At 40.5% G+C, this 26,864-nt stretch overlaps 2 protein-coding genes across 7 annotated transcripts in view; one reads left to right on the top strand and one right to left on the bottom strand.

The window, feature by feature from the left end:
• The window catches only part of LOC122564372 (putative thiopurine S-methyltransferase), a 73,066-nt gene extending 50,169 nt beyond the window's left edge, over positions 1 to 22,897 (bottom strand). The window contains exons 1-2 of the mRNA XM_043719153.2: positions 22,579 to 22,897; positions 19,906 to 20,047 (exon numbers count right to left, since the gene is read on the bottom strand). Coding sequence (XP_043575088.2) covers positions 19,906 to 20,047; position 22,579 — 143 coding nt within the window. The 5' untranslated portion in view covers positions 22,580 to 22,897. The remainder of the gene's footprint in view (positions 1 to 19,905; positions 20,048 to 22,578) is intronic.
• Positions 22,898 to 22,991: 94 nt separating this feature from the next.
• Positions 22,992 to 26,864, top strand: part of kdm1b (lysine demethylase 1B) — a 108,180-nt gene continuing 104,307 nt past the window's right edge. For 2 of the 6 annotated variants that reach the window (XM_043719148.2, XM_043719147.2), the window contains exon 1: positions 22,992 to 23,131. In XM_043719148.2, the coding sequence (XP_043575083.2) occupies positions 23,113 to 23,131 (19 nt within the window). In that variant the 5' untranslated portion in view covers positions 22,992 to 23,112. Of the gene's footprint in view, positions 23,146 to 26,318; positions 26,367 to 26,864 lie in introns of those variants that run through there. The other 4 variants (XM_043719142.2, XM_043719145.2, XM_043719143.2 and 1 more) reach the window with 4 other exon arrangements.

The raw sequence follows: 26,864 nt of genomic DNA, 5'->3' as shown, positions 1-26,864 counted from the left end.
CAATTCCTCAGCTGTTGGCCCAATTAATCAAGATACCTTTGTAGTCTTTAGATAACCTTCTTCTCTGTACTTTACCAACAATTTGGTGTCATCCACAAACTTACTACCTATGCCTCCTACATTCTCATCTAAATTGTTTCCATAAATGACAAACAATAGTGGACCCAGCACTGATCCCTGCAGAATACTGCTGGTCACAGGCTTCCAGTCTGAAAAACAACCCTCCACCACCACCATCCTCTGTCTCTAAATGTCAAGCCAATTTTGTATCAAACTGGTAAGGTCTCCCTGAATCCCATGTGATCTAACCTTACTAACCACTCTATCAGCGGATCTTTTTCAAATGCCTTACCCAGATAACATCTACTGCTCTCTCTTCACTTCTTGGTCACCTTTACAAAAAAAAAAATCAATCAAGTGTGAGAGATCAGATTTCCCACGCAAAGATATGCTGACTATTCCTAATCAGTTCTTGCTTCTATAAATGCATGTAAATCCTGTCTCTCAGAATTTTCTCCAACAACTCACCCACCAATGAAGTTAGACTCACTGATTTAGAGTTCTCCAGCTTCTCCTTGCAGCCTTTCTTAAATAAAGACACAATATTAGCCACCCTCCAGTCTTCCAGCACATCACCCGTGGCTGTAATGAAAAAAATGCCTGTGCTGGGAGCCCCTCAGTGTTTTCCCTAGCTTCCCACAATGTCCTTGGTTACACTTGATCAAGTCTATAGCTATCTTCATGTTTTTCTAAGACCTCCAGCACCTCCCCTTTTGTAGTGGGGCCAACTACATACTGATTGAGATTTCTTTCCTGAACAGACATAACAAATTCCTCCCCATCCAGGCTCTTATTACTATGACAGTCCCTGTCTGTTTGAACAGTTAAAATCCCTTACTATTACAACCCTATTATTCTTACACATATCTGAGATCTCTCCACATATTTTGCTCCTCACTTTCCCATTGACTATTAACGGTCCTATAACCCAGTTCCATTGAGATGATCATCCTCTTCTTATCTCGGAGTTCCATCCATATAGCTTCACTAGACAATCCCCCAGGTATATTCATTCTGAAGTATTGCCATGAAGTTTTCCCTAATCAAAAACGTCACTCCCTGTCCTCTTACTTCCCCTTCTATCCAACCTACAGCATTTGTATCCCATTATATTGAGCTGTCAGTCCTGTCCCTCCTTCTAACATGTTTCAGTAATAGCTATGCTTTCCAAGTCCCATGTTCCCATACATGACCCAAATTCATTCGCTTTACCTGTCGGACCTCCTGCATTGAAATAAATACTATCATTCTTCAGAGTGATCTCATTCTCTGACGTGTTCTTGTCTGTCTTGACTAATTGATTTGCTTTCTTTAACTTGCAAACCACCATCAGCTTTCTCTCTATTCTCACTGCAGCTTAGGATCCACCCAACTTCCCTCCATACATTCCTCCCAAGCAGCAATAGCAAATCTCTCTGCTAGGACATTGGTCCCCATCCAGTTCAAGAGAAATCCATCCCTTTTGAACAGGTCTCTTCTGCCGCAAAAGAGATCTCAATGATCCAAAAATCTGAATCCTTGCTCCCTGCACCATCGCCTTAGCCACTCACTCTTTTGTCTTATCTTCCTATTTCTACTCCACTAGCACTTGGCACCAGAATTAATCCAAAGATTACCAACTTTGAGGCCCTGCTTTGTTAACCTCCTACCAAACTTCCCATATTCACTCTGCAAAACTTCACCCTTTCTCTACCTATATCATTTGAAGCAATGTATACAATCAACTTCAGCTGCTCACTCTCCCCTTTGATAACTTGCTGAAATTGCTCCAAGACGTTCTTGACCCTGGCACTAGGCAGGCATTACACCATCTGAATTTTCAATGACTTCACAATTGCCTGTTTGTGCCCCTGACTGAAGAGTTCCCTCTAAAAACTGTTCCTTTGAACCTTTTGTTAAGTGGGGTTTGTCAAGATCCAGTCACAGTGCCCAAGACCTCGCTGCTACTGTTATTTTTCTCTGAGGCGTTAACCCCACAACACATTTGTTGGTGAGGGATAACCACAGGAGACTCCTGCATTACCTTACTTCTTCTCCTGACAGTCACCTGTTTATCTGACTGAACCCCTCTGACCACTACTCTAAAACTAATCATCGCAATCTGTGCCTCCTGGATGCTTCACAGTAACTTCAACTGGTTCTGCAGTTGATCCAAACAGTCTGTCATGAAACATATCCAAACACACTTCTGACAGAGTTTCCATGGACAGGAGGAACATACCACTCCACTGACTGCCATCTTTGCCCCATAAAAGTTAGCTAATATAGACTAAAATGACCTGCACTTTGTTCAAATTCAGCAATTACACATTGTTGCTGATGACACGCTGTGCTCGATGAACATATATTATAAGGCCTACAAGAAGCTCTAAATACGATTTTTCAAAATGTCTACCCTTCCCTTACTTGCAGTTTTAAATTTTGAGTATGCAAAATAGAAAAACAAAGGAAGATTTAAATTCTTAAATTTCAACACTTAGCTTAACTCTCAGAAACTGAAACAGCCTCCTTCTTAGACCTTCTTTCAGGCAGCGATTCTAGGCAAACGCTCAGGCCTTTGAGACTCTGAGTGAAGGTATGCCAATCCCTCAGACTCTTTAATTTAGCCTTTCAAATAGTGAATTCAAGAACCTTGGTCCTCATCAGTATTCCACTGCTACCGCTGCTGTTAAGGAACCCTGATAACCACGTGAAACATATCACTGAGCTCTGTCCAATACTAAGATGATACCTCTCTGGAATCAGTGCTCTGGCTGCAATTGAGAATCCAAAAACATCAACTTGTTTCAGACAATACGTTCTTTTAATATGCATTAAGGTGGTGTGAAACACATTGTTCCCAAGTGCCACTTTAGGACATAATGGAAAGGAGCCTGAATTGCAAACACTCCATTTTCCATCAATTTAACTGATAAGTTCTCATTTAATTTGTGAGGCCAGGAGAAGCAGGATTGTCCTCTAGTTTACACTAAAGAAAATTTGGGCTAACCTTACCTCTCCCAAACAGCCACTTTATAGCCCAGATTGCTTCCAAGTTTCACAAAATCATGCAACAGAGAACCAGGAGGTTTCCCCCAAGGCAGGTAGTTCGTTCTGGCTAAAAGGCCAAATGGGTGGCTCACATTCCAAATAGCTGATCACCAAATAGTCAAATCTAACCCAATATTAATATGCTTACAGTGAGCAATGAATGGATTTTTGGATAAACAGAAAGGGAAGGCTCCTTGGATAGGCCCTTCAACAACAATCTATTCACGAATACAAGAACAGAAGAAAGCCATTCATCTCCTTTGATCTATTCTGCTATTCAATGAAATCATGGGTGATGTGCAACCCAACTCCAATGTAAAATTATTGTGATTTTCAGGCATGAATAATGTAAAGTCAAATCAGTTCTGAAGACTTCTGATTGTGGGCAGCATGGTGGCACAGTGGTTAGCACTGCTGCCTCACAGCGCCAGAGACCCGGGTTCAATTCCCGCCTCAGGCGACTCTCTGGGTGGAGTTTGCACATTCTCCCCGTGTCTGCATGGGTTTCCTCCGGGTGCTCCGGTTTCCTCCCACAGTCCAAAGATGTGCAGGTCAGGTGAATTGGCCATGCTAAATTGCCCGTAGTGTTAGGTAAGGGGTAAATGTATGGGTGGGTTGCGCTTTGGCAGGTCGGTGGGGACTTGTTGGGCCTAAGGGCCAACATTGTAATGTAATCTAATCTAAATCTAAAACCCTCAATGCTTCACTAGAATCTAACTGTAGAGGAGATCTGTGATTTTTCAAGTATTACATTGTGTGAAGAAGAATGGAATCAACATTCACCATTTATTAGTTAAAAAAAAAATTAATTCATTTCGTTAGTAGAAGTTAACATTATTGCTACATGCATATGATACATAGTAGAAGGTGGTGGTCACTAATCAGGTGGTCACTAATTTGGTCCATAAAAAAAATCCCAGAATAAATGTAGCAACTCCATGACAGCGAGCATGAAACTAATGGTAGGCAAGTTAGTTCGAAGAAATAATTCAGGAAAACATAAACTGTCCTTTGGGGAAATGTGAATTAAGGAAAATCAGCCTGGATTTATTAGAACCAAAAGTGTTTAACTAACTGCTTGCTTTCTCCAGTTCTCCTTTAAGCAGAGAAAGGTTAGGAGATTTGATACTGAAGTTCAAAATTATGAAGGCACCAGACAAAATAGTTTGGGAAAAACAAAATTGGGCAAAATCACGCGGGATCATGAACAACATGGCCGATGGTGAAAAAATTGGCAAGATTGCACGAAACATCCATCGAGACCTCTCTCAATATTGAGAGAAACCTGTGCCATCTTTTAGCTACATTCTGAACATTGAGTTGAGATTCTCATTAGGGAGCAGCAAACTGTTTATTACAAGGAATCATTACTTATTGTTCCTGACAATTCTCGACCTGGAAGTCATATCAGGTTCTCGATGTTTTTGGCTCACCATTTCCTCTAAAGGGCATCCATGTTAGACATCGGCACCAAAATCTCAGGGCATGCTTCACAGGTGCTAGCCAAATGCACCCACATCCATGAATATTGACAATGATATGTGTCAACTTCTAAGATTCCTCAAGGCACATCACCGATTCATTTTCAATACTCTTCTGCACTCCAGTACTGCATCTTGGGGTGCAATGGCAACTATCATTGTTATGCTGCAGCAAAGACACTTTGCGTTTAGGGATGCACACCCAGCTCAGGGACTGGACCATGGATGCATCTCTGAACTGTTTGTTTACTCCCTTAGTGCTCATCATTTAGCCTAACTGGAGGCACACTGTATCCCGGTCTTGCCCCTCACCCATAGTTACAAGGTTCACTGTACAATTGTTTAGCGCATGTGTAAAACCAGGAACACTGTCATGGTTTCCTGCAGTCCTCAGTCACATCGGGAGAGATAGCCCTTGGTCGGGGGTTCCTTGCACAGTAAATTAAAGGCATCCAGTACTTGGTCGGTCAGCTGCTCAAGGCAGTCAGAGTGAAGATCTCTCCACATAAGTGGTGAGGAGCCAGATATCAGGCAGTCCACCACTTGTGTGCTGACTCGGCTTATAAAAAAATTAATCCATGGGATGTGGGCGCAACTGGCTGGTCAGCATTTTGCTTGTCTCTAGTTGCCCTTGAGAAGGTGGTGGTGAGCTGCTTTCTTGAACCACTGCAATTCACATGCTGTAGATTGATTCACAATGCCCTCAGGGAGGGAATTCCATGATTTTGATGCAGCGACAGGGAAGGAACAGCAATACATTTTTAAGTTAGAATGGCAAGTGGCTTGGAGTGGAACTTGCAGGTGGTCCCATATATCTACCACCCTAATCTTTCTAGTTGGAAGTGGTCATGAGTTTGGAAGGTAATGTCTAAGGATCTCGAGTGAATTTCTACAGTGCTTCTCGTAGATAGCACAGACTGCTGCTACTGAGCATGAGTGGTGGAGGGAGTGGATATGGTACCAGTCAAGCAGGCTGCTTGATCCTGGATGGTGTCAAGCTTCCTGAATGTTGTTGGAGTTGCATCTATTCAGGCAAGCAGTGAATTTTCTATCACACTCCTGGCTTGTAACTTGTAGATGATAGAAAGGCTTTGGGGAGGGAGGAGAAGAGTTACTCACCACAATATCCCTAATCTCTCACCCACTCTTGTAGTTATCATATTTATATGGAAAGACCAGCTAAGTCTCTGGTCAATGCTAACCCCAAGGTTGCTGATAGTGAAGGATTCAATGATGGTAAAACCATTGAATTTCAAGGGTCAGTGGTTAGATAGTCTCTTATTGGAGATGGTAATTGTGTGGCATTTGTGTGTTATGAACATTACTTCCCACTTGTGAAACCAAACTTGGATATTGGCTCAGATCTTTTCGAACTTGGACTGCTTCAGTATCTGGAGGAGATGTGAATGGTGCTGAACATGGTGCAATCTTTCACCTTATTGTGGTTTGTTTTCTTCCTGGAATGGGAGAGAGGAAGGTAGCATGGAAGATGAAAGTGGATAGCACAACTGTTACTTTGGTGAAAGTGGGAAGATGACCAGACTAGGCAAGATGCAGGTATGCAGGATTAGTGAGGTTGTGCGAGACATATCAAGTGAAGGATGATGTTGCAGACAATCATGAGAGTAGGAGAGCCTGACCTTTGGTGGGAGGTGGAAACAGTGTGAGTTATTGGAAATAATATGGTGGCACTTGCACCTCCACAGTACAGAAGATTATTGAGCTTCTTTCTATGCTACTGTGCATTCTTCCAAATGGACCAGATATCACTGACTCAGGGAGCTACTGTTGGCTAGGCTGGAACGGTCCGGTGTCATGACTTCCTCTTTCAGTCCTGACAGAAGAAAACGTAATGCTTCTGCACCACATCATCCAAAAGGATCTCCAGGTCTCTGTTTGCAACTTCAGCACCAATTTCCCCTACTCTGTAAAGTCCGGGCAGTTCTGGAATAATGGTGCATGTTGGATGCACAATGACCTTTTAAAGACTGTATTGGTGCCAGGTCTACCAAACAATTCCAGGATGGAATTGTTCCAGGAATGACAAATGGTAGAACTGAGTTCGAATTGAATTAGAATGGCACCATAAGGGGTGAGGTGGTTAATTAAGTGAGGCAGATTTGCTAAGATACCATGACAGCTCTTGCCAGGCTTTGTGGTGAAAAACTATCCAAGAAACTTTATGAAACTGATACTTAACCAAAAGAAATTCAGTCCACTGTTCCAATCTGTGATAAAGTTGAGAACCAGAGGACTGATTTAAGGTCCAAAAAGAACCAAACCATTAAAGAACCAAAACTTAGAAGAAAAAAAACTTATTTTACAAATTAGCAAGTGATCAGGAACAAAAATGGACTAAATGAGAGTGTTATGGCTTTCGGGGGGGAATTGGATATTTATCTGAAGAGAGAAAAAATTGCAGGGCTAAGTGGTTGAAAATTGGAATGACAAATCACAGATGAAATCCAATATTAAGAAATACAACACTTTAAATGGCAACAAAAACATTCACAAATGTATTATTTAGTAGGAAAGAAAAACACTCATGGAAAATTGAAACACAGAGCTCTGACAAGGATCAAATTATAATTTTTTTAAGAATACTTGTTGGCAGGAAGTAATACAATCAAATGCCGGGATACCTGTAAGATCAGAATTCAGTCATTATCATAAAGTCATCCCATAATTTATTTAAATCAATGATACAAATGCACTTGAAATTTTTGCACCAAGAACAACTCAAGACTCAGTGAGACTACACTGGCTGAGCGAGTTTTCACCTATGAAAATGCTGATAAGAGATAGAGTCATAGAGATGTACAGCACGGAAACAGACCCTTCGATCCAACGTGTCCATGACGACCAGATATCCTAACATAATTTTGTCCCATTTGCCAGCACTAGGCCCACATCTCTCTGAAACCTTGCTTTTCATATACCCATCCAGATGCCTTTAAAATGTTGTACTTATTGCTGTGGTTCTGTTCGCCGAGCTGGAAGTTTTTGTTGCAAACGTTTCGTTCCCTGTCTAGGTGACATCCTCAGTGCTTGGGAGCCTCCTGTGAAGCGCTTCTGTGGTGTTTCCTCTGGCATTTATAGTGGCTTGTCCTTGCCGCTTCCGGTTGTCAGTTTCAGCTGTCCTCTGTAGTGGCCGGTATATTGGGTCCAGGTCTATGTGTTTGTTGATGGAGTTTGTGGATGAGTGCCAAGCTTCTAGGAATTCCCTGGCTGTTCTTTGTTTCGCTTGCCCTATAATGCCCTATAGTTGTACTTATACCAGCCTCTACCACTTCCTCTGGCAGCTCATTCCATTCATGCACTACCCTCTGTGTGTAAAAGTTGCTTCTGAGATCCCTTTTAAATTTCCCCCCTCACCACAAACCTATGCCCTCTAGTTCTAGACTCACCCAACCCAGGGAAAAGACTTTGTCTGTTTATCCTATCCATGTCCGTCACGATCTTATAAACCGCTGTAAGATCACCTCTCAGTCTGTAACACTCTAGGGGAAAACAGCCCCAAGATATTCTGCTCCATCCTATAGCTCCAACCCTCCAACCCTGGCAACATCCTTGTAAATCTTTTCTGAACCCTTTCAAATTTCACAATATCCTTCTGATAAGAGGGAGACTAAAACTGCACTCAGCATTCCAAAAGTGGCCTCATCAATGACTGTACAGCGGAAACATGACCTCCCAACTCCTATACTCGATGCTCTGACCAATAAAGAGAAGCATATCCAATGCCTTCGTCACTATCCTATCTACTTGAGACATCAATTTCAAAGAACAATGAACCTGCACCCCAAGGTCTTTGTTCAGTAACGCTCCCCGGGACCTTACCATTAAATGTGCATCCTGGACTGATTTGCCTTTCCAAACTACAGCACCTCACATTTATCTAAATTAAACTCCAACTGCCACTCCTCAGCCCATTGGCCCACCTGATCAAGATTCCATTGTATTCCGAGCTAACCTTCTTTGCTGTCCATTACTCCTCCAATTTTGGTGTATTTTGCAAACTTACTAACTGTATCTCTTACGTTCACATCCAAATCATTGATATAAATGACAAAAAACAGTAGACCCAGCACTGATCCTTGTGGTACACGAATAGTCACAGGCCTCCAGTCTGAAAGGCGACAATTCACCGCCAAAGCGAGATGAGAAACCTTTTCTCTCAGATGGTTATGTGACTTTGGATCTCTCTGCCTCAGAAGTGGTGTCTTCTATATTCAAGCTAGTTCTATATCCAAATGGTTAGTTCTCCCTGTATTCCATGTGATCTTGCCTTGCTAACCAGTCTACCATGAGGAACCTTGTTGAACGCCTTATTGAAGCCCATTTCGATCACATCCACTGCTCTTTCCTCATCTATCTTTTTTGTTACTTTGTCAAAAAACTCAACCAAGTTAGTGAGACATGATTTCCCATGCACAAAGCCATGTTGACTATTCTTAACCAATCCCTGTCTTTCCAAATATATATAAATCCCTCTGGATTCCTTCTAACAACCTTTCCACCATCAATGTCAGGCTCACTAGTCGATTGTTCCCTGGCTTTTCCTTACCACCTTTCAAAAGTAGTGGCATCATGTTAGCCAACCTCCAGTCTTCCGGCACCTCACTTACGACTATCTATGATACAAATATCTCAGCAAGGGGCCCAGCAATCACTTCCCTAGCTTCCCTCATAGCTCTAAGGTACACCCAATCAAGCCCTGGGAATTTATCTATCTTTATGCCTTTCAAAACATCCAGCACCTCATCCTCGGTAATATGGCCATATTTCAAGATGTTACCATCTATTTCTCCACATTCTGTCTCTTCCATGTCCTTCTCCACAATAAACACTGACGCAAAATACTTATTTATTTTCGCCCCCACCTCCTGCAGCTCCACACATAGGCTGCTTTGCTGATCTTTGAGGGGCTCTATTCTCTTCCTAGTTACCCTTTTGTTGTTAATGTATTTATAAAATACCTTTAGATTCTCCTTAATCTTATTTGCCAAAGCAACCTAATGTCTGCTTTTTGCTCTCCTGATTTCCCTCTTCTGTATATTCCTACTGCCTTTACACTCTAAGGATTCATTTGATCTCTGCCGTCTACACCTGACATATGCTTACTTCTTTTCTTGACGAAAACCTCTATTTCTCTAGTCATCCAGCATTCCCTACACCTACCAGCCTTGTCTTTCACTCTGACAGAAACATACTATCTCTGGACTCTCGTTGTCTCATTTTTTTTAATAATATATTTTTATTAAGAAAAAATAGATTTTTAAATATTACAAATACAAAACAATGCAATTCAAACAGTACAAAAATAGTACAAAACTAAACTCAAATAATAAAAAAATTCCCCAACCCACCCTCCTATATCCCGTATAAACATATATAGAGAAGTACAAAATGAAAAAAACTAAACTAGCTATTTAATAAAATAAATAAATACCTAACAACAAACAAATAAATAGTAATAACTCAGCCCAGCCAAACAAAACACTCATACATTCACAGTTCCTCCTCCCTGGATATTGGACTCATGAAACACTATCGTTACGGCTATATAGAAGCCCTTGTTAGTGTGGCAGATAAATCTGTATCCAGGTATTTCAAAAAGGGTTGCCATGTCTTATAAAAATTCTCAGTTTTGTGGTGTATCATATTTGTGAGAAAATCTAGGGGAATATGGTCCATAACAATCTTCCGCTAACCCGACAGGCCTGGGGGGTTTTCTGATATTCAACCTAGCAAGATATTCTTCCTTGCACAGAACGTAAGAATATTGAAAAGTATTTTCTTATGCACGTCTGCAGGAAATACAATGGGTAGGCCCAAAAAGAGCGAAATTGGGTCCTTCTCGACCCCTACACCTAAAATCCTCTCCACTGCACTCCAGTATGTTTGAAGCCTGTCACAAGACCAAAGACAATGGGTAAGAGTGCCTGTGCTGACCTTGCACTTGGGACATGCTGAAGATACCCAGATTTAAATTTTGACAAATGGTGTGGGGCTAAGTGGACCCTGTGGAGAATCTTCAACTGTAAAGCATGGGTTCTATTGCAAATCGATATCTTCCTTGCATTCTCCCAAATATCCTCCCATGTCTCTGAAGAAACTTCAACACCCAGCTCTCTTTCCCACATCTTGCAAAGTCGATCAGACTCATCTGAGGTGGCACCCCCCAATTGGTGATATCAAGTACTGACAGAGAGTGTACTCTTAGCCCTTAGTACCCCTCTTTCTATGTCAGATTTGTAGGGATCAGTCAAAAGTGTGGTCGTTTTTTGAATAAAATCCCAAACATGAAAGAAACAAAAGAGGTCTCTATTAGGTAACTCGTACTTCCATACTAACTGAACGAAGGACATCATTACATCTCCCTCAAATAAATCACCCATGCAAGATATACCCCAAGCTGCCCAACGTTTAAATCCTGAATCTATCATACCCGGTTGAAAACCCGGCATACCCACTAAAAGTGTAAACAAAGATGTTTTGCCAATATTACCTTCCCTCTGCCGAATTGCCCTCCATGCTTTAACGGTATTGATGACTATTGGGTAATGGCAATATTCCCTAACTGTCCTCACTTTGTCCAAAAAAAGCAAACTGGTAAGGGGGCACCTTGCCTGGAATACTTTGTTATCTGGCCATATTGAAAGAGGGTACACACAAACCCAATCACTCACGTAGGTCAAAAGCGAGCTTAATTGGTAATTTTTAATGTCTAGAAGGTCTACTCCCCCCAATTTGTGAGGCAACTGCAGTTTGGCTAAGTTAATGAGGGGCCGTTTACAATGCCAGATAAAGGAGCTGAACCAACCGTTCAGTCTCCTAAATGTTTGTTTATTGAAAATCAGGGGAAGCATCCGTGTAGGGTATAGCAAACGAGGGAGAATATTCATCTTAATAAGTGCTATCCAACCCAACCGTGAGACTGGAAGTGTCTCCCATCTTTGGAGATCTTGTTTAATTTTTTCAAATAATTGAGTAAAATTGGCTTTGAACAGCCAATCCAGAAGTGGAGTAATGAATATGCCCAAATACACAAAACCCCCTGTGACCACCTAAATGGGAATCTATAGTTACTCTCAAGAGCCAACTCTTTCGTAAGACCACCCATAGGCATAGCCTCTGATTTAGCAAAATTAATCTTATAACCTGAAAAAGCGCCAAACACGTGAATGCATTGTATCAGGCAAGGCACTGAAACTGCTGGATTTGTCAAGAAAATTAGAACATCATCTGCATACAGCGAGATCTTATGTAATTTTGACCCCACTTCTGGAGCTGATATATTGAGATCCCCACAAATGGCCTCTGCCAACGATTCAATCATCAACGTAAAAAGTAATGGTGAAAGGAGACAGCCCTCCCGGCTGACCTTAGAAACATTAAAATTGCTTGATCTTACCCCGTTGATAATGACCGGCACAAGAGGTACACTGTAGAGAACCTTTACCCATCTTATGAAAACTTCGCCCAGACCAAACCGGTCTAGAATATAGATAAGGTATGGCCACTCAACTCGGTCAAATGCCTTCTCTGCATCTAAAGAAATCACCAATCCCTGTATTGACTGCTGTTGGCATGCTTGAATTACGTTAAGCAGCCTCCTAACATTATTGGAGGTTCTGCGACCGTTTATGAAGCCCGTCTGATCCTCTTTAATAATAGAGGGTAACACAGTCTCCAGCCTTAATGAAAGAGCCTTAGAGAGGATCTTAAAGTCCACATTTAAGAGCGAGATGGGCCTGTATGAAGCACAGTCATCCGGATCCTTCTCTTTTTTAAGGATAAGTGAAATATTGGCCTCTCTCAGAGATGGTGGGAGACAATCATGATTGTATGAATCATTAAACGTCAGGCCTGACAGTATACTTATAAATTCCTTATCGAATTCATTGGGAAGTTCGTCAGGACCGGGCGCCTTTCCACTCTGAAGCTGCCTCACAGCTTACTGCACTTCTTGCTCTGATAATGGGGCATTGAGAAAGGACCGTTGTTCGGAGTCACACCTGGGAGCTTCAGATCTCTAAAAAAGGATTCCATTTTGGCCTGCCCCTCCTCACAATTCTCAGACTGATATAACTTAGAGTAGGCTCTCTGGAACGCCACATTAATCTTTTTAGAATCATATGTTAGGTTCCCAGACCCTTCCCTAATCACTGTAATGGTTTGTGGGGCACTTCTCTTTCTGGCAAGGTATGCTAAGTATTTGCCTGGCTTGTCACCATGCTCGTATAACCTTTGCTTTGCAAAAGCCAGTTCCTTTTTTGCCGTCTGCATGAGCACGGAATTTAGTGCAGACCGCAGTGCCATAATCCTCTGTAGTTTGACCAACGAGGGTCTGTCAAAATAGGCCTTCTCGGCTGCCTTCAACCATCCTACTGGTGGAATATGAAATAACTAATCCCCTGGCATAAGCTTTGGCAGTTTCCCAGAGAACAGATGAGCTATCAACTGAGCCTATGTGGATGTCTAGGAATGCCCGAAATTCCCTAGAGAAATACTCCACAAACTTACTGTCCATGAGAATAAAGGGATCCATCTGTCAGTAACTTGAATCCACTGTAACATCCTTAATCTTAACTATGAGGTACACTGGAGCATGATCAGAGACGGCAATATTACCAATCATACAGGATTCCACCAGATCCAGGGTTACCACAGGAGTCAGAAAAAAAATCAATCCTCATGTGACATCTATGCGGATTAGAGAAAAACGTGAAATCCCCACCTGTAGGGTGGAGACACCTCCAGACGTCCACCAACCCTAATTCCTCACACAAACCCAATAACTATTTTGTTTGTGCAGAGGGTATCGAGGGACCTTGAGGCAACCTGCCTACTGTGGGGTCCATGAGGCAGTTAAAATCTTCCCCTATAATGATGTGCCGAGACTTGAGACTTATCAGTTTAGAAAAAGCATATACCAAGAATTTAAGACGATGAGCTAGGGGACAACAAACATTTAAAATACCATATTCTTCCCCATTTATCAAGGCTTTAAGAATTACAAACCTCCTGTATGTGTCTTTAACACATTCCAACAATTTAAATGAGAGATTTTTCCTAACCAATATAGCTACTCCCCTACTTCTGGTATTAAATGATGAAAAATAAACTCGGTCAAAGCCATTCTGCTGTAATTTCAGATGCTCCTTGTCATCCAAATGTGTCTCCTGTAACAAAGCAATATCCACCTTCTCCTTTCTAAGACTCAAGAGTACCTTGTTCCTTTTAATTGGTGAGTGACTTCCCTTGATATTCCAGGTACACCATTTAATCAAATCATTAGCCATAATCTTCTGCAATTACATTTAAATTCCAGAGAGGTGGAACCTGAACCACAAATTGCTGAGCCTTAGTGTTGCATAGTCCACCAAATATAAAAACTTCATAAACTAAAACCACTACATTTAACAAACATACAAAATTATTAAAAATAAAAACCAACAAAAACCAGAAAACAAACCAACATATAAAGCGCCAATAGCGCTAAGAAGGGAAACTCAACCCCTGCCCGGAGGGGACGACTACCCATCCCGAACTGCCAATAAATAGGCATCTAACCATCTCAACCACCTTCACTTCTCCCAGCTAGAGCCGCATCGCAAGCACAAGCTAAAAAGAATAAACACCCCATAAAATATCCATATGAATAAAAAAACTTAGAAATTTAAAATGTACATCTTAACCACCGCCAGACATAGTTTGAACCAAATTATTATCAATAGAGGAAAAAAAAGGGGGAAAAGCAAAGCTCCAACTGGATTTCCTCCATTTCTATTACAGAATGATAAACGCATACCCAAGCAACGATATTTATACATACTACAATTGTTTACTTCGGTTAGTTTGTCCACAAAGTCTCTTGCCTTCTCCGATGTGTCAAAGAGATGCATGGATCCATCTCAGTGATCCGAAGCATTGCCGGATATCTCAGGGAGTACTGAATCCCAAGCTCCTTCAGTCTTCTCTTGACACCATCATACGATTTTTGTTTCTGGATCACCGCCACTGAAAAGTCCTGAAAAAACATGATCTTAGACTCCTCGTAAATTAGAGCTTTTGGATCCTCCCCCTAGAGTCTGGAAGCCTCCATGACTCTCTCCTTATCCCAGTAATGATGGAACCGCACCAGGAAAGGACGAGGGCGTTGACCCAGACCCAACCTCCGTGCTGCAACCCGGTGAGCCCTCTCTATCTTCAATCCTCTCATGCCAGTCTCCAAGTCAAGGAGATTCGGAAGCCAATCTTCAATAAATTCCGCAGGCCGCTCACCTTCCTTACCCTCAGGCAGACCGATGATCCGAATGTTTTTTCTCCTGCCCCTGCTTTCAAGATCATCCACTTAGTCATGCAAATTACGAACCTGCGTCTTCAGGGTTTGGATCTCATCCTTGAATTAACTGGCATCAGCTTCCACCACTGTGACCCTGTGCTCCACCTCATCCGTGCTCTTCTCCAGGTCTCCCAGCTGCTGTTCATGCTTCTGCAGCATGAGAGAGACAAGAGCCAATTTCTCTTCAATCTGTTTCCCCAACATCTCGCGAGATTTCGAGAGCTGGTTCACCAGGTCCTGGAGAGTTATCGGCTCAGAGGCTGCTGCAGGCTGAACTGCAGACCTGGCCTCGGATGCTCCTCCTCCCTTTTTCGGCATTTCTAGACAGCTGGAAAATACAGGTAAGTCAATTTTTAAATGTTTCTTGGGGCTCCACAATCTTTCCAACGCCCCAAGAAATCCTGATGACCTGGATTGGGCGGGTTAAAGGACCGTCCTGCTCCTGCTGCGATGCGAAGCTCTGCAGTGTGATCTTCTCAGATCGCCGCCATCTTAGATTCCCCCGTTGTCTCATTTTTGAAGGCTTCCCATTTTCCAGTCTCTTTGCCTGCGAACATCACACCCCCAATCAACGTTGGAAAGTTCTTGCCTCACACCATCAAAAATGGCCTTCCTTCAATTTAGAATTTCAACTTTTAGATTTGGTATAGCCTTTTCCATCACTATTTTAAAATAAATACAATTATGGTCATTGGCACCAAAGTGCTCCCTCACTGATACCTCAGTCACTTGCCCTGCCTTATTTCCCAAGATGCGGTCCAGTTTTTGCTCCTTCTCTAGTAGTTACATTCACGTTCTGACTCAGAAAATTTTCTTGTACACGCCTAACAAATTCCTCTCCATCTGAACCTTTAACACTGTGACGGTCCCGAGTCTATGTTTGGAAATTTAAAATTCCCTACCATAACCATCCTATTATTTTTACAAATAATTGAGAGCTCCTTACTCGCTGACTATTGAAGGGGTCTATAGTACAATCCCAATAAGGCGAACTTCCCTTTCTTATTTCTCAGGTTCACCCAAATAACTTCCCTGGATATATTTCCAGGAATATCTTCACCAGGTACAGCCATAATATGATCCCTTATTAAAAACGCTCCCGCTCCACCCCCCACACCCCCTCACCATCCTGTGCCTCTGACGAGAGAGACCCTATCACATTCAATTGCTTGCAACCCGACGTACCCTTCATTACATTAAATACAGTCTCAGTACCAGAAACTTGGCTGTTCATGCTACATTCCTCAGAGAATCCATCGCACCTTACATTTTCCAAAACAGCATACTTGTTTGAGATGGGGTAGTGAACTACCTGCCTTTCTCTCTCCTACCTTTCTTTTCCTGGAGGTAACCCATCTACCTGACTGTATCTGTGGGGTTTTTTCCGTTCCTATAAGTGCCATCCTATCTCCTGTAAGTTCTTCATTGCCTCTAAGTGCCGCTCCAACTGATCCATGCAACATGATAGGATTCGCAATCAAAAACTTCCTGCAGACATAATTATCAATAACATGGAAACTCTCCCTAAACTCTGACATCCAACAGAAAGAGCACATCACTCTATTAAACGCCATGTTTGCTACTTAACAATCTGCAGACCCAGAAAATAGTACCATCGTAATGCTCTTAAAAACACTGCTCCAGGCTAACTTAGTACTAATTGCTTTATATTTTTAAAGTTTAATCAAGTGACAGAGCTCAATAAAACACAAGCAAAAAAGAACCCACTCTATTCACTATTGTAGATTTACAGCAAGGTTACACTTGAAAACTACGCACTTAGCTTCTCCTGTGCTGTGAGCTCTCCTCCACAGGTTCCTATAAGGTCAGCTGTGAATTCCTCTGCTTGTTAATTTTTCATAGACGCTCTCCAATGTCCAGAGATACTTAAACTCGAACAGCAAAGGCAGTAGCTGTGCAAATTCACAGCTATGTCAGACAGCAGTGCAGGTTTCTTTCTCTGACCATGTGGTCTTTTCCTTTGTCTCTCTTCTTCCTCTTTAAAGTGCTGTTGTTTTGATGTTTCTCCCCTGACAGTTCCAAAACAATGCAACAACTTATAAAACAGTTATTACTGCTTCTGGAATTCAAGAAAGTCACCTCCAACACTTAAAATATCTCAAAAAAAAGAGCAGCTCTTACAGCCACAATTTTCTCCCATCCTTCTTTTTGGTTTATGAGTTTTAGAATTCTAGAGGTCTAAATAATTATATCTCACCTAGAACTGTAAACTAAACATGATCTACACTGCAGAGATAAATTGTAAATAAATTTGCAAAAACATTGATCTCAATAATAGCCTTCCACAATGGGTGGAAAAGGGCCAGAGGCTAAGAGGTAACATACACATAACCCAACCTACTGCTTGGCAGATATTGAGCTGTTGGTGTTTCACCATAGAGAAATGGCATGTTTATTAACATGTTTAAATCGAGTTCCAATAATGCATTTGGGAAACGGATTTTAAAATAAGTTCAGTTGCTTGGTTTCTTAGGTGTCCAGAAAATCTTGTAGAGAAAAGGAGATGAGAGTTTGAAATCTCAGAGCCTCTTTCAGCATTCCTTTGGAAGCCAGGAGTAGCAGGTATTATTCTCTAGGATACTGAACAAGTAGTTAATCTGTGGAATAGCCTTTCTGCAAATAGTGAATGCATCTGAACATAACAAATAGCAGGAATAGGCGATCTGGCCAGTCGAGCCTGCTCCGCCATTTGATAAGATCTGATCTTTTCGTGGACTCAGCTCCACTTAACTGTCCTCTCACCATAACCCTTAATTCCTTTACTGTTCAAAAATCTTTCTTTGCCTTAAAAACATTCAATGTGGTAGCCTTTGAGTGAAGAAGTTCCTCCCCAACTCAGTACTAAATCTGCTTTGCCTTATTTTGAGGCTATGCCTCCTAGTTTTAGTTTCACCTGCCAGTGGAAACAATATCCAGGTTTCTACTTGATCTATTAGTATTAATTTATGTAAATGCAAAGTTGACAGTTTTTTTTAAGAAAAAATAATTTTGAGAGAATGTGTTAGTAAGTCAGAGACATCATAGAAATGTGTGAGAAAATGATTTTGAACCTATGGTTCCTGAATTTATTTTATCACCCCATTTTGGAGTTACTTGCAAGCAAAGTGACAGAAATTGATTTGCATGATTACTCATCAATTCCACTGTTATCGCATCATGCAACTGCCAGGGTTATTATCTTTGGAGGAATAATTTATTTCTATTTTCTTCCCCATACTGTGATTTAATTCTTTTGTGCACCAAAAGCTACTTGCTCCTTATTAAAGTGGTCATTTCTTGTCAGAAACTGGATGGTATTCATCTACAACTATAGCAAAATACCATAATGCTTTCAGTTTTGTCTTAGTCTGATATTCTTTCCTCTTAATAGTATTCAGTAGGTATTCAGGGGGTCAGGCACATCAGTAGGAAGAACTTTGTACAGGGGGTCACAGTTTAATCTAAGAAACACTGCAATCAATTTGTATCTGGGAAGCTTACACAAACAGCAAGGTAAAAATAAGTATGAGACCTGGTTACAAATAAATATTGACAAGACCACATAAGGGTAGCTCTCTACTCTTCTTCAAAATGATGCGATGAAATGGTTCACATTCATATTACTGGCCAGATGAAGCCCCAGTGTACTAAGGGCAGCATCATTCACATTACAACACTCCATCAATACTGAACTGGAGTGTCAGGCTTCTTTTTCATATGTCTACATCTTGAAGAGCAAAGGTGTTATCATTCAGAAGACAGAGCATCTCCCACAGAGCCACAACCGACTTGGTCCCTTCCGCTCTCACAATAAGAGCTTTTCAATTGCTGATAAAGTTTCATCTTACTCATCGGACCTGGGAGTTGTAACAATCATATCTCTCACTATATGAGCTGTTTATTATCATATGCATGCCCAGCATACATTTTGTATGCTCTCAAAGTCCAACTCATGAATATTTTGGTAAGACAGACCTAAGATAACTAACAAGCAGGTTTATTTTATGAATGAATAATATAAATTTTTACAGTGAATTTCAAATTTTCTCATGACTGCAACCAATTAAGTTTGCTTTATGGACTATGAAATGCAAACTACTGTGATTTGTGATGAGATCTATTGGAACTGAAAACAATGACTTTACACGATCAATTTTCAATGCTTGCCTTATAAATTTGATATATTTATAATGGAAAATGTCAGTGAAAAATGTCCTTCATGAATGTGTGTGGATAAATATTGAATACTTTAATGCGCTGACCTTGAAATTAATTTGCTATACAAGACAGATGATATATAGTTAGAGCTATTTAATTGGATGATAGTGTTAGGTTTATAAATTGGGAGCCATTCATTATTAATGAATCATTCTCCTGTATAGAAATAAAAGTAAATTAACGTGTAACTAAATCAACCAGGTTTCAGGCCTGACCACAATCACTTTGCAAATATCTTTTCATTACAAGGCACTGATTTGGTCAAAAAGCTGAACACATGTATATTGCTCATCTGAGCTCAAAAGCACAGACAGTAGGAAAGAACAGTTAAGTATTCTGAAGAATGATAAAGTACAAATGGATACTTGGGAAAGAAGGTGCTCAATTCTCTACACTTCCAAGTCTGGCATAATTTGTTCACAAAGTGCTTGACTTGCAAACTCATACTAATCAGCAATGTTCTGGGTCTTGCACTTGGCAGCAACAGTTTTTACTCATTAGAAAATTTATCAGAACATTGCTCTGTGAAAGTTCTAGTTCATTTTCTGTGATCAACAGTCACTCCTCATACCACAACGCCAATCAAAACAATCAAATCGGTCCTTGCAAGAGTTAAGTCTGCAAGAAACCCCCAAATCAATCTGATCATCGATGCATACCATGAGAAAAACAAAAAAATAAGGATTTCAGATGTTCAATGCCATGGAAATATGTTTCTAAAAATTAAGAATTAAAAACTGTCTGGAAACTAAGAGCTGCACTCACCCATGAATTTCATCCTTATGAAAACCAATGTGCCTCTTTTCCCATCGTATCTTCCAGTCTTCCGTAGTCAAGTTAAGATTTTCTAGGTCTCCATATTTGTTCAACCTCTTTCCTTCTGGTATTTCTACTCCAGCACTTGTCACTGTTTTGAGAAAATGCATACACGACAATGTGTACAAAGAACATTGTAAAAGGTACCCAAATTCAAAATTCAGATTTTTTTTACATGAGAACAAGCAAATTAATTCTAATTTTTAGAAAAAAAAGTTACGGTTTGAAAGACTCAACATCATGGGAGAGAAGAATTACCCATAAACTCCAAGTAAAATGGGAACTCATTAATTTTAAACTATGGCTTCAGCTCTAGTCTCCCCCACAAAGGCAAATATCCTTCAGTCTTCACGTTGTCAAGTCTTTCAGGATGTTAAGGTTCAATAAGACCACATCTAATTTTTCTTAACTCCAGTAGATACTGGGCAAGCCTATTACTCCTTTGCTCTTAAGATAACACTCCTCCCCCACACCAATTCCAGCACGAGTCCAATAAGCCTCCTTTAACCTGCTTCAGCACATTTATATGCTTTGTTAATTAAGGAGACGAAAACGGTGTACAGTAATCTAGATGTGGTCTCACCAACATCCAAGACAACTACAGGCGTAGCAAAACATCCCTTATTGCTATACCGTGACATAACGTTTGTGGTTCATGTGTCAGGACATCCAGATCCCTCTGTATCTCAAAGTTCTGCTTTCTCTATTGAATAATATACTGCATTTCTATTCTTCCTGCCAAATTGGGCAAGTTCACATTTTCCCATCTCATACTGTCAAAAAGGTTTGCCTACTTAATTAGCCTATTTACCACTCATTGGCATTATTTTCACAAAAGTCCAAGGGTTCTGGAAAGATGCCGTTAGAGTGGAAACTGGAAAATATGACTCCTCTCGTCAAGAAAGGATACAAAAAAATGGAACCTACAAACCAGGAAAGTTAACGTATGTCATAGGGATAACGCTGGAATCTATTATTAAGGAGGTTATAACAGGGAATTTGGAAAGTCTCAATGCAATCAAGTGGAGTCAATTCAGTTGTGACAGGGAAATCATGCTCTACTAAATTATTAGGGTTATGACTCAAAATAAAAGTTTCATCATATCAGGATTAACATAGGCATAGATAGAGTCACAGAGATGTACAGTATAGAAACAGACTCTTTGGTCCAACTCGTCCATGCCGACCAGATATCCTAACCTAATCTAGACCCATTTGCCAGCACTTGACCCATATCCCTCTAAATCCTTCCTATTCATATACCCATTCATTGGCTTTTAAATGTTGCAATTGTACTAGTCTCCACCACATCCTCTGGCAGCTCATTCCATACACGCACCACCCTCTGCTTGAAAAGGTTGTCCCTTAGGTCCTTTTTATTTCTTTCCCCTCTCACCCTAAACCTATGCCTCTAGTTCTGGACTCACCCACCCCAGGGAAAAGACTCTGTCTATTTATCCTAGACATGCCCCTCATGATTTTGTAAACCTCTATAAGTTCACCCCTCAGCCTCCAATGTTCCAGGGAAATCAGCCTCAGCCTATTCAGCCTCTCCCTATAGCTCAAATCCTCCAACCCTGGCAACATCCTTGCAAATCTTTTTGAACCTTTCAAGTTTCACAACATCCTTCCGATAGGAGGTGGAGAATTGGTTAGCTAACAGGAAACAGGTGTAGGCAAAAAGAGACTATTTTCAAGTTGTTCAGATGAAATGAATGGAATACTACAGGAGTCAGTACTGGGACATACAATTTACAATTTGTATTGATGACTTGAATGAATTGATAAAATGTATTCAGGACATTTCACTTAACATTATGGTTGATTCCTGAAAATCAATTCCAAATGAAGCAACTTCCATTGGAATTGATGCTTGGTTCTGTGAGGTCTTCTGGAAATTATTTTTACTGTAAATTGTTAGCACTCTGATATTCCTTGGAAATTATATTTTTTCAAGCCTGAGCTTAGCAGTGAATGTTAAGAAATTTAAACAGCTAGCTTACAAACAAATATTCATTTTCAGTCTGAAAATAGTAACTTCACATGAATACAATGTAGTAACACTGAAATGGATGCTCAAAATTTAGATTTCAAACATGTCAAAAATTAATTTTGGAAAATAGTTCCAAGATTCATAAGCATATATTTCCTTAGCTCGTATTTTTTTAATAACTGGAAAAATGTAAACTATCAAGACATAAAACGTAGAGACAATTAGATGCGGCAGATATTTAATTTAAATATCTCAAGAGCAGCTTTTCAATTATTATTTATATATATTTGATAGTCAACTTAATCAAAACAAAAGGAGAGTCTGCGGATGCTCAAAGTCTGGAGAGAACACGAAAACTGCTAGAAAATACTCATCAGGTCAGGCAGCATCTATGCAGAGAGAAGGAAGAGTTAACATTTCAGATCATGTTTCTCTCTGTCTCTGCAGATGTTGCCTAACCTGCATTTTCCACCATTTCCTGTTTTTATCTTAAATGAGAGCTATGACGTTTTGCTACAAGTGCTGAGTCTCAGCCACAGACTCCAGAGCAACAAAAACACAATGTTATTGGTAAATTATTCCCCAGTACACCCAATTAATTTAGATTAACAATAAGGTCTCTGACTTACTTCTTTGGTGTGCTTTTTTTGGTCTTTGACTGGATCGGTGCTCCCGGCCGCTCTTATTTTGCTATTTGACCACACCGAGCAGCGCTGACAGATGGAGGCAGGATGACAAAGGTCACACACAATCTTCCTTTGGGACTGGATTTTATTAGGACTTCAGTCTGAAGAACCGAAACTCTGCAAGAGAAAACTGACGCCGGGGAAAACCACACACAACGCGACAACGCTCGCGCTCAGCCGCTCAACTCATTCAAACCACGTCAGTTAGATAGAGTCACACTCTGCACGCGGGAGTCACGCGAGAGGGGTACATGCGCGCCCGTGCGAGGCTGAAAACACAACCGTCCGATCAATCGTTAGAGGGCGCGCATGGGCCTCGGTGCGAGCTCCGGCACCTGAAGGTGCACGCGCACGAAGAGTCGGGTGTGTGGGTGCGCGAGGACGAGCCTGGGCTCGAACCAGCGAGAGAAAGCTGAAGGGACAGGAACCGGGGTGGCGGAGAGAGGGGGAGCAAGTGGGTTCGACAATTCTGCCACTATGTATTACTCGGATACAGGTGAATACTACTCGGTGCGTGGCGCCGTTTTTCTGTTAACCAGACAGTTGTTGTCTTTTGTTTCGCCTCCCTAAGTCTAATCATCCCATTGGACAAAGTTATTAGTGTTGCCACTAAATATCTCGCTTCACTCAGACCCGGCCCCCAGAGGTCTACCTCTCTCTCTCTCTACTAGCTCCGTCGCTGAATTGGCCAAGTGCAGCTGTGTGTGTGATTTATATTATATAAATATAACGAGTAAGAGAGAGGGACAGGCAGCCTCCAGGATTTCGAATCCTTGGCCTTGAGCTCAGGCTTTGTGCAACAATCAGCACCAGCCCATGTCTGACCTGCCTACCCTGAACTAGCGATACACGGCATGGCTGGAGTTACATTGTTAACAAGAAGGGGATACGTTATGTGCCAATTCAAGCAGGGTCAATGTTAACAGCAGGAATGTTAACATTGTGTTCGAGAAATGTTCACACGGTTGATTTTAGCTTTTGACGTTGTTTTTCTTATACTTGGAATTACAGGCTTTTAGTCTTAGATTGAGATTTTAATAATTTTTGCGAGTGCGTTCGAATTTTGTAGTATAGTTTTTTTTCTTCCCGTTTTTAATGTTTCGTTTCTGTGTAAGCACAAAAACACTAGTTTTATTCACTGGTAGTAATGATTGTGAAGGCTTTTTTTGCATGGTTAAGCAGAAATCTAGAGGTAACTATGTACAGTAATAAAGATTTTTTTTACATATTTACTACATAAAGTTAAGTCGTTTGCTTCCCCCTCCAAAAAAAACTCGTGTCATTTTAAAACTCTTAGCTAATTGTATTGTCTAATCTCAGTGATTAGTTGTAGTAATCAATCCTCTGTAAGTTGCAATAGAATTTGTATGAATTTGTTTAATATTCACTCATAGGGTGTGGGTTTGGTTGGCTGTACCAGCATTTGTTGCTCATCCCTAATTGCCTTTTGAAAAGGTGGTGGTGAGCTGCCATCTTGAACCGCCGCAGTCCTTGTGTTGAAGGTAGATCCACAATGCTGTTAGAGATTGGAAATACCAGAATTTTGACCCAACAACACTGAAGGAATGGTGATGTACTTCCAAGTCTTCCCAATAGTTCAGCAGTAGGAGTTGTGACTATTTGTTTTACTTTGATTTCACCTTATTTTCTCAACTTGCTAAGGAACCAAAGATATTGAATATCTAAAGCTTCTCTGTTATTTTCATAATGCAACCCAAAGGGACATTGGAAAATTTGTGCTATTGAAAGCACTAAATAATCTCCATGACTATTATCCTTTTTAGTACTCCAAAGCACAGCAAATAGTATTGTCGACACCTTTCATGGGCAGATTGTGAATCCCACTTCAAAACTTTCCTGGTGTTTAAACTCTTCTGATGACCCTGTATGGCACAGATGAACAGAGCAAAAAGAAGAGGAAACAACAAAAAAATTGTTTGTTTCATTAAATATACCACTGTAAGCCACCTTGAGATGTTTGCTCTTCTATGTTATAGTTCTTGGTTAAAATAGAGGAAACCATATGTTATAATAAGAATATCGTTGAAGTGACCATTTCTATAAAATAAATTCAAAAACAGTTCCAGGTATCTGCATACACTGTATGAAATACTGATCTTAGGAAAATGTTTTTTTTTATTTATTCTGTTAATCCAGAGCTTCATTATAACATAACCTTGATTAGAATGTCACAATTAAAATACGTGAAGTGTTTCAAATTGTGGCCCTTGCTTACTAGTTGCGTACTAAACTCCCAAAAGAGGTTCAGGCTGATGTTTTTCGATATACATGATTTTTAAACAAAAATTGGAAGCTGTTTCACCATCAAGAAGTCATTATGTTTAGTTTCTATATTTGAGTTCTACCTCTACAAATAGGTCATGAGCACTTTTTTTTTAAAAACCCTCTGGCATTGAAAAGTTACACTTACAAATGTAGACTCTCATTCCTTCACAATTTAATTAGTCTTAACTTTTTAATGAAAATTAAGCTTTTTGTCTACTTATTTGGTTTCTTGCCCCTTTTCTCTCCCCTCTGACATCTTTCTTTCCCCTTTATTTATTTTGACTTTCTGTAGTTGCATTCACATACTGTCGTTGATGCTTCATAGTTTGGACTCCATATGTCACAATGATTTTGTTTTGATTGTTTGAAGAGGCATGGGGTTACTTTCTCTGCACTTACATGTCACTGATTCCCTGTATTTATGCTATGCACAAAAACAATTCTAATAACTGTAAGTTGCTGTATAAAAGCTAATGTGATGCTGTGAGCAACTTTAACCATAATAAATGGAGAGTGCAATTCTTTTGTCAGTGAACACAAGATATGAACCTCAACATTTGATTACTTACAATGTGGAAACAGGCCCTTCGGCCCAACAAGTCTACACCGACCCACCGAGGAGCAACCCATCCCCCTACATTTACCCCTTCACCTATCACTGCGGGCAATTTAGCATGGCCAATTCACCTAACCTGCACGTCTTTGGACTGTGGGAGGAAACTGGAGCACCCGGAGGAAACCCACGCAGACACGGGGAGAATGTGCAAACTCTACATAGACAGTTGCCCGAGGCAGGAATTGAATCCGGGTCCCTCGTGCTAACCACTGTGCCACCGTGGTTATTGTAGTTCAATCTTCATGGGCATAAATAATAAGTATCTACCTTCAATTCCAGTTTCACTCCATTGCCACTGAACTTGAATAATAGCACTACTGACTTCACAATGTCAAGATGTTGAAATTGATTCATTAAACTTGACTTGAAAATAATTTTGTTTTGGAGTAATAAAACGTTCTGTGCTGAAGATGGAGCAAAGTTACATGTTTCAGTGAAACAAGCTGTGGCGGTAACATAATGGTTTTCATTAAAAATTCTTAAAATGCCAGAGAATGGGTTTCACTAGTTTAAGTTCTTGGACTATCAAAATAAAATCAAAATTTCAGTTGATTTATCAGCTCAAATTAAAAACACAATACGACAAACAGTGTAAGACCAAATAAGTGAAATGTAGCATTAGCAGTCTATAAATACGATTTCACTAATATTAAAATGATATAAAATTGAAGTAGTTTAATCCAATGCAAATAATATTGACGGATTCTTGTAGCAATTAATTTTCAGCCCCCACTCTTAATCTGTAAGGCCTGAAGACCGCATCAGCAGGGAACTAAGGCCTCTTGGTGCTCGTTTTGAAATGCTGCTGTGAAATCTCTCAATCTCTGTGGTGAGAAGTGTAACTATAACCCTTTCAGTGGTATTGTAACTTATTTTGGGGATATCTGACATGGAGCTATAGTAAAGATATTAAGCTATGCAAACATTCAATCACAAAAGGATTTGCATCGACTCCCCTTGCTGCCAGACATGTACACAATGTTTCATTTGCTTTGTGTAAAAGAAAAAAAATTGACATATACTTTAAATGGATTGGAAATGAAAACTGAGATTATCCAGAAAAATCTTTCCTTTTAAGTATTTTTTTAATTGATGCAGTAAATGGAGACATTTAGCAGCTTTATTTGAGAACCAATTCTATTGTTCAGCAATAATTACTGGTATCCTTACCAAAAGCAAATTGAACCATATTGACCAAGGTTTAGTCTTTAATGGGCTTTCTAACTATGATGTTGGTGGTCAGCAACGGTGGTGGTTGTGGCAGTGAAGGAATGATTTTGAATTATTTATATTGTTGTTTCCTTGGAAAGTGAAAAGCTACAGCACT

The sequence above is a fragment of the Chiloscyllium plagiosum genome, unplaced genomic scaffold (genome assembly GCF_037043375.1).
Source record: "Chiloscyllium plagiosum isolate Xiang-an unplaced genomic scaffold, Cpla_swu_hap1 HiC_scaffold_34, whole genome shotgun sequence".
Classification (NCBI taxonomy): Eukaryota; Metazoa; Chordata; class Chondrichthyes; order Orectolobiformes; family Hemiscylliidae; genus Chiloscyllium; species Chiloscyllium plagiosum.
Note: the sequence above shows the minus strand (reverse complement) of the source record. Positions and strands in the feature narration are given on the sequence as shown.